This window comes from Pezoporus flaviventris, unplaced genomic scaffold (genome assembly GCF_033815535.1).
Source record: "Pezoporus flaviventris isolate CSIRO_AGI_PZ_B2104156 unplaced genomic scaffold, CSIRO_AGI_Pfla_v1 ptg000036l, whole genome shotgun sequence".
Classification (NCBI taxonomy): domain Eukaryota; kingdom Metazoa; phylum Chordata; class Aves; order Psittaciformes; family Psittacidae; genus Pezoporus; species Pezoporus flaviventris.
The window spans coordinates 11,406,932-11,418,254 of record NW_026892584.1 but is presented as its reverse complement, the minus strand read 5'-3'; the positions used below and the strand labels follow the sequence as shown (position 1 = coordinate 11,418,254).

The 11,323-nt window shown below is 53.6% G+C and overlaps 1 protein-coding gene across 1 annotated transcript; it reads right to left on the bottom strand.

The window, feature by feature from the left end:
• Nucleotides 1-486: 486 nt before the first annotated feature.
• IFITM10 (interferon induced transmembrane protein 10) lies at nt 487-11,323 on the bottom strand. Its single transcript, XM_061463143.1, has 3 exons — nt 10,622-11,323; nt 9,304-9,718; nt 487-756 (listed from the first exon to the last, which is right to left on the bottom strand). Exons 1-3 carry the CDS (start codon nt 10,645-10,647, stop codon nt 607-609), a joined length of 591 nt encoding a protein of 196 aa, XP_061319127.1. The 5' UTR covers nt 10,648-11,323; the 3' UTR covers nt 487-606.

Below are 11,323 nucleotides of genomic sequence, written 5' to 3'. Positions count from 1 at the left end.
TGAGGAGAAGCCTGCTCTGTAACATATTGGGGCTCCCTAGCATGAACTTCCTAGCACCCTCAGCTCTCCAGGGGTTGGGGGTTGTTTGAACATTGGATGAAATTCAAGAGAGGAAAAGGAAAAGAAACCCCCATACATCAGGAGGTGGTGGGGCAGTCTGAACACACCCGATATGTTGTGAGCCAGCCCTGCTGTGGAACCCATCCATTGCTGCACATGCCTCCTGCTTGACAAGACCCCCACTGCTCCCCAGAGCTCAGCTCTCTGCTGCTAGGCATGCGTGGCTCTGGGCTTTGCACACTCTTGTCACATGGCTTGTTGACCATAAAATAAATATTTCTTGGTCTATTTTTCTTCCTGTACATGTGTTAGAGACCCTTTCCTATAGCAGTTCACGTACTGTTTTTGGGAGCAGGAAGGGTACGCTCACCTGGGCTGATAAACTCTTTTCACTTTTATTTATGTATTTATTTGGCTCTTCTCTAATTTTTTGCAATCAAGGTGGAGTATTGTTTTTATTCTTTTGCGCCCTTACTACAAGAAACAACTGCAGACACTTCTGGCATAGAGGCATTTTGGCGGCGGCCACTGCTGTTGGCCTCACTCTTAGTAATCAGTGAGGGGGTATCGCAGGAAGATGAAGATAAGGATTATACAGAAAGTGGCAAGGGCTGAGCTGGTGATGTTAAAAAGACGGGCTGTCTTGGCATCTTCAACAGCTCCATTTAAGTCATTGAGGAGTTTCTTGTCCCGGACCTGAGATACACACACAAAAAATAATTAAATAAAAGAATTGGAAGACATACAAAAGACAAAGCGTTTCAAACAACACTCACAAAAAATCAATTCATTTGTAGGGCACCTGTATAGCAGATGAGGACTGAGCAGTGCCTCTTTTCATTTGGAAATGTTCAAAATGTTCAAAGCATTCAAGGATAAACACTTTAAAAGTGTTCAAAAACCATGTAGATTATGTGGATGAGGCCCTTAGTAACATGGTTTAGTGGTGCACTTGGCAGTCCTGAGGTAAAGGTTGGACCTGATGATCTTAAAGTTCTTTTCCAACCTTGCTTATTCTATGATTTGAATGCGTGGGGTGTCATAAAACACACCAAGGTGTGGTTTGCATTCCAGCTCTGCTATGGGTTGAGCCTGTGAAGCCAAGGATTGTAACACCTGTGGGATGGAAATCTCTGGAAGCAGAGAAGACCCATTGCTGTTACCAACCAGGCAAACCAGGTCCCTATGGCCTCTGGGGTGGGGCAGTGTCTTTTGAGCCTGAAGATGCATAAAGGAACTGAGATGCCATCATGCACCCCATGCACATGGGCACTCAAGCATCCTTCCCACCATGTCATAGCCCTCTGGCCCTGAAGCCCCAGAATTCACCTCACCCAGGCCACGAGCAAGAGGGCTGGCTGCAGTTCTGGTGTGCGTCCCCATGCCTCTGTCTGCACTGAGGGGCTGAGTGGGTGAGCGCTGGCAGAGTATCCTACTACAGCTCCAGGGCTGTGCACGAGCCTCCAGCATATTAAGCAGTCCTGGGTTAATGAGTTCCTTTTGCAGGTCTGATGCAGCTCGTGCAGCGCCTCTGCCACTGGCAGTTTTCAATCCTGACAGCGCATTCTGCTCTCTTCATTACCCTGAAGGCTGGGACATTCATGGGCTTGCTTTGGGGCAGCTCTGCAGTGGGTAAGGACTGTGCATGCCTGTGTCACTGGCCTGTCCCCGCCTCCTCCAGGCAGCCGTGGCACCAGCAGGCAGTGGATGGCACAGCTAGGCAGTGATGCTACTAGAAGGCAGCAATGGCATTGCCAGCAGTGGACGGCACTGCAACTCAGCGGATGGCAGAGCTGGGCAGTGCTTGGTATGGCTAGGCAGCAGATGGCACAGCTAGGCAGTGATGCCACTAGGAGGCAGTGGATAGCACAGCTGGACAGTGGATGGCACTCGCAGGCAGTGATGGCATCAGCAGATGGCACACCCAGGCAACTGATGGCACTGCCCACCAGCAGCACTTCATCTGCTTTTTGCTCAGGCTCCATCTCTTCCTAGTAGATATGTGTCCTTGTCCCCAAATTGCCCCTTCAGCCAGCACTCAGCAGACCCAGGCAGCTGGAGCCACAAGGGTTTTGGACAAAGGGACCGGGAGATTCGACCCCTCTTCCCTTTCCTGTATCCGAGTGGGGTACCCAGGGACCATATGGCACGGCACGGCAGCTCCTGCTATGCTGCCTGCTTTGTGGCCAGAGGGTCAAGGCTGCGGGCCCTGTCCTTTGGTGCACTGCCGGCAGGGCGAGCGCCACCAGAAGCTGCCGACCTAACACTAGATGTCGGTGTCAGGCTGGGAGAACCAGCCCCGGTGTCCTACCTAGAAATACTGAAAGGCTGTTAAGGACCAGGAAGCTTTCCAAAAAGACTGTGATGGATTCAGACCACGTCCTAATGACTTTTTCTCTCTCCCTTCTGCAGTGCTTACCCACGGGGCTGTCCTGAAAGCCTTCTGCTTGCTAGGTATTGGGAAGGGCTGATGAACCCCTTCATTTCCACTGAGCCATGCTGGTTCGTGGGGCCTCCAAAACCAGATCTCAGACCCTCAGGCAATGTCCTCTCCTCTCACACCAGTGAGGACCTCTGCACAAGCACCCTCTGCTCTTCACTAATCCTGGACTGTGGGTATGGAGGCTGCATCTGGCACGAGGCCTGCAGGAGCTGTCACTGGCAGGCACATAGGCAAGAATGAGAGCTCTGTTCTTCTCCTTGTATTAAATCCTGCAGTGCCATGTCCTTGGCCTCTGTTACATCCCATTCCTGGGAGCCTACAGCTGGAGCCAGGGCCATCCATATAGCTCCATGGCAGGCTTGGCTGTTGCTGCTAGCAGTGGGGATGACCCCTGGGAAGGCAGCAAGCTGTCAGCCTGGGAGCCTGCATGCCTTTCTGTGTCAGCTGTGTCCAGGGTGACGCACCTTTGAAATTATCCATTGGTTTAGCATCCTCCCAAAACCCCCGGGGCACAGGAGTGCCAGGCAGCTGGCACATCCTCACCCACTGAGAAGCACAGAGGTCCCTGCAGCCAGAGACCCACAGGCACTGGATTTGGGACAGAAATCCCAGCCGCTTCTCACAGAAGGCTCTTTAAAGCTCTCTCATGTGCTTTCCTCTTCTCGGTGGCTGCCAGAGGCAACTATGCAGAGCAAGTGCCTTTTGACCCTTCCTCCACTGTAAGCCACCCTGGAAGAGGTTGCTCTCTGCTGCAGGCAAGCCAGTGTTTGCCATCAAGTGTTTGCCAGGCAGACACAGGTTTCTCCAGCAGAGCAGCATAGCCAGAACACCAAGCTCTGCAACTCTTCCTGCAGTGAACCGCTTACTTTGCCTTTGCGGGGCCAGTTCCTCTTGGTCTCAGGAGCTCTCCTACTCCTCACCTCCTGCTCCTCCTGACCCCAGGGCACCCTGCCACCCTAATTTCCATGCCCTACCTTCTCCCAGCAGCCTCTTTCACCTGACAGTGGCTCACACTCGTGACCGATGTTGTAGCTCTTTCCCATGGCATGCTTCAGCAGCACCTGACCTACCCTTGGCCCCACTCCAGTCCTGCTGCTGATAAGCATCCCTAGCGAGGGGTGCCTGGAGCTGCCCCCTCCCCAGTGCCCCAGTTTTCTTCCCAGTTCCTTTTTTTTGTCCTTCCCATCTCTCCTTTTCCCTCCTGTTTGGGCCCAAATGATGGTTCAGACAGCCACCTTCCACTCCCACCAAAGGGCATCTAGCTGCCTCCTCTCTCTGCGCCACCAGCTGGTTCCACCTACCCCTGCCCAACCCTACATTACACGGAACTCTGTCTCTATCTCTCGTCTCCGGCAACCCCGTCCTTTACCTTTCCTAGCTCTCCTCTGTCTGCTCTGGCCTTGGCCACCAATTCCTTGGTCCCTTTCTTCTCCTCCCTTGCTATTTCCCCATACACATATAGCTTCAGAAGTCACCGTCATGCAAATCATCCGTTATTGTCCATTATCATTTATGTTGCAATGGGGCCTCTAAGCACCAGATAAGTGCCAGGGTCTCTGCAGCACACAAGAGCAACATAAAGGCGTTTCTCCTTCCAAACCACTCGCAGCCCCAGCCTCCCACATCTCTCCAGTGCATCCTCTCAAACTCTTGCCTCTCCTTGCACCCCCAGATGCTTCCAGACGTCTCCCTTTAATGTCCCACTGCAGCATCTGAGCCAGATTCTGGAGGAGGAGCTCTTCTGGAGAGCAGGTAAGTTTTCAATCTCTTTTCCTGCTTTGACCTAAAGGAGGTGCCACTGTCTCTCTCATAGCCCAGGCTCAGCTTTTCCTATATTCATGATTCCGTGGCCACCATTACCATAATGTGCTGGCAGCTGGTGCGCAATCCCAGGGAGCTGCTTCCTTCCACAGGTCTCCAAGGTCACCCCCTTACCCCAGACCCAGGTGTGGTGTTCCTTAGTTACAGACTCTGTTCCCATCATCACTTTGACCCTTCTCACCTTTCCTACAACTAGATGGGGGCTTTTGGCCCTGCTTTGCACTGAGATACCTGGTGTAAGGATAATTACATCTGCTGGCTGCAGGGCTTCCCACGCACCCCAAGCCTTGTGTGGTGGACCCTTTGGCAATTCCACCTTGGGCAGTGCAGAGCTTACCTCTGATCCAGCTTGGCAACTTCTACAGTTCCTTTCCTCTTCTGTGTCTGGCCTTCCATGAAACAGCCTGCTTTTGTGCTTTAATGTGCAAATCTTTCTTCCTTCCTGCACCAGCAATGGCCTTTCCTCCCTCCCTGCTTGCCTGTCACCTCCTGGCTGCTCACCTTGTCCTCCACCATCTCCAGCATGCTGATACCAAAGAATTCTTTCTCTCCTCCCTCTCACCACCATCACCTGTCCTTCCTCCCTTTGGGATTTTGCCTTCAGCTTTCCCTCCAAGCCTTCCCTACTGCCTGCTCCTTCACAGCTCCTTCCTCAGCAGCCACCTCCCCTCTCTCTGCTCTGGGGCTCAACCCCTCTCATTTTTAGGAATAGGGAACTTCTGTGAATAAAAAGTGCTGCCTCAGCTTGCAAGAGGAGACAAATGGTTTGTTGATAACGATCCTAATGAGGCTGTATTTAAGGCAGCCTGGCTTTTAGCATGCAGTCGACAGCTGCTTGTCTGTAAACTGATTTCTGTGCAGAGCTCAGTGTCCCTAACATAAGGAGCTCTGGAAGGCATCCTTGGGTTTATTTGCTCTGTGAATCGGTCAAGAGCTCTCCACCCTGCCTGTGCCCTTGTCATGGCGCTGTCACCCCTGCTTTTCACCCACCTCCATAAGCCATCGCTCCTCCTGAAAAGCAGGCTGAGAGCTTGCCTGAGAGGCCAGGTGCCACAGCTTCTCTGCTTCTCAGGGTTAATAAATAGCTATGGATCTGTGCCCGTCTGCTTCCTCTTGAAACAGGGAAGATCAACAAGTGGCAAGAGGGGAAGGCAAACAACCGTGCCCACAGCTCTGTGCTAAGGGCCAGGCAGAGAACAGGCAGGAGAGCTCATGTCTCCTGGGGTGCTATCACACTGTGTATTTCTGTGGCCTTGAGGGGCAGGAAAACTGGAAGCAGCCCTGCAGGCTGCTGGTGGGGCTTAAAAAGCCAGTGGAGCTTCGTGACATCTTTGTCTCCACACAGCTGCAGCAAGGCATCTATACCACTGCTTGTCTCAGATCCCAGCTCCTCTGGCATAATGGATACTGAAAAGGATTTGGATCTCCCCAGACTGGACCTCGTAATGACTGAAGTGAAATCTCCTGCCACCAAGCACTGATGCATCATTTGTTACTGCTTGGAGCTGGGAAAGAGAGAGGCAGAGAGCTGCCAAATATCAGGCCATGGCATTTACTCCTGATCAAAAGCAACCAAATCCAAAGCATTGCCATTGGAGCAATCATTGCACCTGTATTGGGCTGGGTTTAAGGTAACTTTAGAGTTTCTAACTTCCCTGGTCCTGCTATTTATCTCTTCTCCACCAGCACCAACACACTGTTATGGCTGGTTACATGTCTGTGCTCAGGCTGACCTTGAGAAGCCTGAGATGCCAGAAATCACCCCTGGGGGATATGTGAGTCAGTGTGACTCTGCTGCAGTCCCACAAGCTGCGTCTGCTGAGGATCTGGTTTAGCTACGAGTGTAAATGGAGATGCAGTGTGCCATTGCATTCTTACTCAGAGCACTTGGCTGGGATGTCTGTCACACAGAGTACCTGGCTTGGGTGTCACAGTCTCTGACTTCGTGTGTTTCTTTGAATAAGTGCATATAAATTCTTTGACTCTGGGGTGGGTTTTTGGTATTTTTTTAGTAAATGTTGGTCACCATGAAATAGCATTTCTTTGCAGAAGAGATCTAGAAGGCTGCAGCTCGTGCAAAAGGCCAGGCAGACATGGAGGCACTGAAGGGTCTAAAACCAATAAAAGTGAGCATGGGGAATGAGACAGCTTTACGGTAACATTCAAGTGTACCAAGGCATACATCTGTCTTCCAGTGTGGGCTTTATGCTGCCGAAACTGGTGGAGATACTACAGTGTGCTAAGATACTTCATGAAACCTCTCACGGACTCGGAGGACGAAGGATCTACTGTTTTATTAACAGCATGAATCTGGCAAAAGCAGATGACATTTATGGCGGGGTATCGAAAAAGCTATCTTTGATAATGAAATGATTCCTGAGGTTGCTAGATGCTTCAGTTATTTAAAGGAAATGTGAAAACCATAACCCAGGAACCTTTTGATGCCATCAGCACACTGATGGCCCTTCAGCCAGGAACCCTGTGCTAAACCAGTCAAGGACTCTGCAGTCAGACATCCCAGAACAGGCTCAGGGAAGGGAAGAGGCTGCTCCCCTCCTCTCCCTCCCACAGCACCTTACTCGGCCTCTGCAGAGCACAGGCATCTTTGGAAGGCTGCGACTTAAGTATCTGCTGCTCAATTGTCCTTTCATTTAATTACAGAAGAACAAGAAAAGTCTGTTTAAAGGGACATTTGTCCCAGGATGTTTCTTGCTTCTGCTTTCTCCGAAGTTCTGGGAGAAACCTCACTGACTATAGAAGAGATGAAAACAACAGGCTCCTGGAGGAATAACTCCAACATCCAGCCTAGCCAGGATGTTGTGAAGGTTTTTGCAGTAGCTATGAGTGAGGAAGGATCCTGTCTTTCTCAGCGTCCCAGTGGTTTTCCCCAGGGCAGATCTGCTGCTTCCCCAGCATCCCTGTTGCTTCCCACCACCGATCCTGATGGCAGCCCATGAAGGCACCTGCCATCCTTTCAGTCACTTGCTAGCTCTGTCCTGTGCCTCTGAGAGACATTTTGTTTCCATTTCCCCCACTGCCACAGGGTCACAGATACCGGGGAGCTCCAAGACCAGAGCAGGGTTATTTCTACCCGCTCAGCATTACATCTGTCTGGGTACCGCCATTATATCCAATCAGCTGCCACCACTGCAGTCCAAAAGCCAAGGCTGGGTTTTGACAGCCATCTTATATTTTCCTTTCTTGATTTGGAGCAAATTTGACCATTTGCCTTCCCTCACCACTGCTTCTTTTTTCACAGTGGAGTTTATATCCTCTAGACCTTTGCAGCCAGATGCTGAGTTCACGCCTCTGCCCTGGCGATCCCAGATTACTTCTGGGCTTTGTTCTTCCTTCCACCTCGTGTCAAGGGTAGTGAAGGGTCCAGCCTCTAAAAGCTTTGTAGGTGGTAGGCCCTACTTCATCCTGTCCCCTGGATATTGGATAAGTTTGGTCCTCAGGCTGTCCTGCCCCCCCTGCTAGCTGCAACTAAGGGACCACGTCTACCCAGATAATAGATATCTGCTGTAGCTACCGCCATGTCCTGGTGACATAACACTATTTCTTAGCCTGCTGCAACCATGCCTCTTGCACAGGAAAGATACTGACTGTATCTCAAAGGCAAATTCAGATGAGCAAAGACATGAAAAATATGGAGGAAGCCAGTTTCTTCCATAAAGGGCTGGAAGAGTGGGGGGGGTGTTAAGGGATTCTCCCTCCACTTGTGTTAGTCTGTCGCTGCCTGGATTTGCCCCTGGGTCAGTCCTGTTTGTGGTGATGCTCAATCCCAGTATGACTTAAGCTATTAAGGGACTTACCCAGGAAGCAAGGTCCAGTGAAGCCTGCTACATGGGTGGTGAATGTGTGCTCACCTCCCATCTTGGGGAGGGGGAAACTGAGGCAGACACCATAGTGCCAGTGCTGGGTTTGCCTAGCTCACGGGTCTGCAGACTTGTCCCTGAGCCTTTCTACCAGAAACCGTGATGGGCTCAGGAGCAGCCTCCTTGCAGCACTGGGCACTGGCTGTCCAGCTTGTGGGAGCTGGATGGGGTTAATTGATCTTCTGTGATGAAGCCCGTCTGCGCCCTTGCCTTCCTCTAAATGCTGCCTGCCAAAACAAATCAGCTCGCTCCTGTCGGGGCCACCCAACTGCCCCGGGCTCTCTGCACATCCATTCAGTCAGTTTTGCTTCTGTCAGGCCGGGAAGGGAAGGGCAGCCCTGGCCCTTCTCTCTGTCAGCCACCCAGCCTGTTTGCTGGGTGCCATCCCTACCGGGCTGCTCTGCCCTGCAGCTACCAGGAGTAACCTGTTCCTATTCCCATCATGGGCTGTGCTCCATGCCACCGCCATCAACACAGCTCTATTTCCCTCTAGATCTGATGCTCTGTGAAGACCCCCTGCACCCTCTTCCACCTCCTTGGCAACCTGAGGCTTGTTCTGATAATGCTGGCAGGTCTCCAGGGCTTGCTTTGGGATTTATAGGCGTCGGAAGTGGTGGGGGAAAGGAGCTGGCTGGTGTTTTAGTTAGGAAGAGGGCAAGAATTGAACAGGCAGGATTGCCCTGCACCCTGGCAGCTTCTCCCTTGCTGCAACTTGCCAGGCACCAGCTGATCACTGCCCTCTGCTTCTTACTGCTTCTGCCCGACCGTTTGATGCTGCTGGGTCCTACCCTGATGATCTCTAACTGACAAGGAAGGGACCGAGTTCTGGGATACCTGCGGGAGCAGCATGAGCCAAGCCAGCCCATCAACCTGCTATTGCAGTACAGAGGAAACTCCGAGGGTACCCGAGCAACTCAAAGCACCTCTTCCCCACTCGAAGCAGCATCCCTATCTCCAAAACACACCTCTGCTCTTCCCATCCCCAGCGAATGGGACCTCTCATTTGTGTGGCAAAAATGTGATTTACATCAGGCGTGACCACCAAACACTCCCCCGCTCCTCCAGCCACCCATTACCCTGTGCTGCATGCTCAGTACTCACTTTCAGTGAATAGGCCAAGGCGATGAAGCCGAGGCAGCAGAAGTTGAGGTATACAAAGTTGAAGATGGACCAGAGATAGTAGTCGTTCACCTCGGTGGTGTCAGGGTAGATTTCAATGACAGTGGTGGGGTTGGTCATCGTCTTTTTCTCCACCGAGTGCTTGCAAGGGACCGCCGGTCGCAGGCTGTCCCCTTTGCAGCTCTTGCTCTCCATGAGATAAACGGCAGAAGAAGGAGACAGGACCGGCGAAGCTTGCCGGAGAGCCGGGGGCTTGGCGATGCAGGCAAAGCAGCCCTGCGGGGGGTCCTGGGGGTGGCGCGGGGTCCAGGCCACCCCTTCGAAGGGGCACGGCGGGCCCAAGGGGGGATCCTGTGTCCTCTCCGTGGTGGCTGCCGCGGAGTCACCGCGCTCTGCCCTGGCAAAGCAAACCCCCTCCGTAAAAAATGGGGTTGAGGGGATGGAGAGGCGCGGGGGAGTGGGGGTGAGGAGAGAAAGAGGGGGTAAGAAGTGGAAAACGAAAGACGCAGGGGGGAAGGCAGGAGAAAGCGGGACAGGGAGACAGAGGAGAAAGCAGGGAGAGGAGCGAGGGAGTGGGGAGAGGAGTGGCGGAAGGAGCACCGCTGAGTCCGGGGACCACGGAGCCGCCGCCACAGAGCGGAGCTGCCGCGGGGCGGCTGAGGAGCGGGCAGCATCCCTCCGCCTCTCCTGCGGCCTCCCTCCTCCGCTGCCCGCTGTCCTGCGTGACCCGCCGCCGAGCCATGAGTGAGGAAATAAACAAAAACAACATAACGGAAAGAAATACAAGCAGAAGGAAACACTTGGGAAGAGCCGGGGGGGCTCCGCGGGAGTTGCCGGCTGAAACCGGGCTGCACCCCCAGCAAGCCCTCTGTGTCCGCCTGTCTGTCGGTCGGTCTGTCTGCCGGGGCCTCCGGCTTTCTGTCCCATGTAGGGATAGGAGCGGGTCTCCCGGTGCGGCAGAGCAGCCCGGCCCCTCGCTCTCCCTCCTTCCGTCCCTTCTAGGGGGATTTTTTTTTTTTTGAGGGATTTCCCCTCCTTTTCGTTTTTTCCTTTTGGCCGAGTCTCTGCGGGATTCCAGGTGGGATTGCATTTCCCGAGTCCTTCCACCTGCCAGCAGGTTTCATTCCCGCCACCCCGTCCCCTTATTTTTGAAGGGGAGAATATCGTGCCCGGAGAGGAGGAGAAGGAGGGGTAAGAGGAGATGAAGACAGAGGATGGGGAAGGGGATGTGGGAAGATGTCGTGTGCCCCCCCCCCCCCCCCCTTCCCGCCAGCTTTGCAAATAGGAAAGACTAGTCCACCTCTGGCTGCTCGTCCGTCCGTCCATCCGTCTCCTCCGAAGGCATCAAGAGGAGCGAGGGATACTCACAAGGAGGGATGCGGGAAGTCGCTGCATATCCGGCTCAGCACTGCCTCCGGCTCGGCTTCCTCGGCGCCGGAGTTGCGGAAGGAGGGGGGGAGGGAGGGCACCCATGGACTAGCGGTGGGCAGTGGGGGTGTTAGGGAATGGGAAGATCAGCCTGCAGCCCCTTTCCTCCCCCCAGAACATGCTCCACGCAGGAGAGCTCCTCCGTGTCTCAGCCCCACCGGGACGTCACCTCCTGCTTGGAGCATCCTGGTAATGCCTTACTGGAGAAGGGCATCTTCTGGGCCCCGGCCGAGCGGCTTCCCTGGTCTTCTGGAGGGGATGCTCTGCCCGACTGTCTCCTGCGTCACTCACAGAGACCTTTGCAGTGGGGACTCGCTGCGTGTTTGTTCCCATAGGCTCGGTGAAAACCTAAAGGAAGAGTGGCACGGGCGTGTGGGGACGATTGGGACTGCGCGACAAGGGGAGGTGACAGCAGCACAGCGGTCGTGGGGGATGAATGGAAAGGGGATAAATCCTGCGTGTGGTGTGATAAATCCTGTCTGCACTGAACAAATCCCAGTGTGGGCAGGGGCGGGAGCACCCTGGAAGCAGGATGCAGGGCATGCGGCTGCTTTAGGGGAGGGAGGTGGGGATG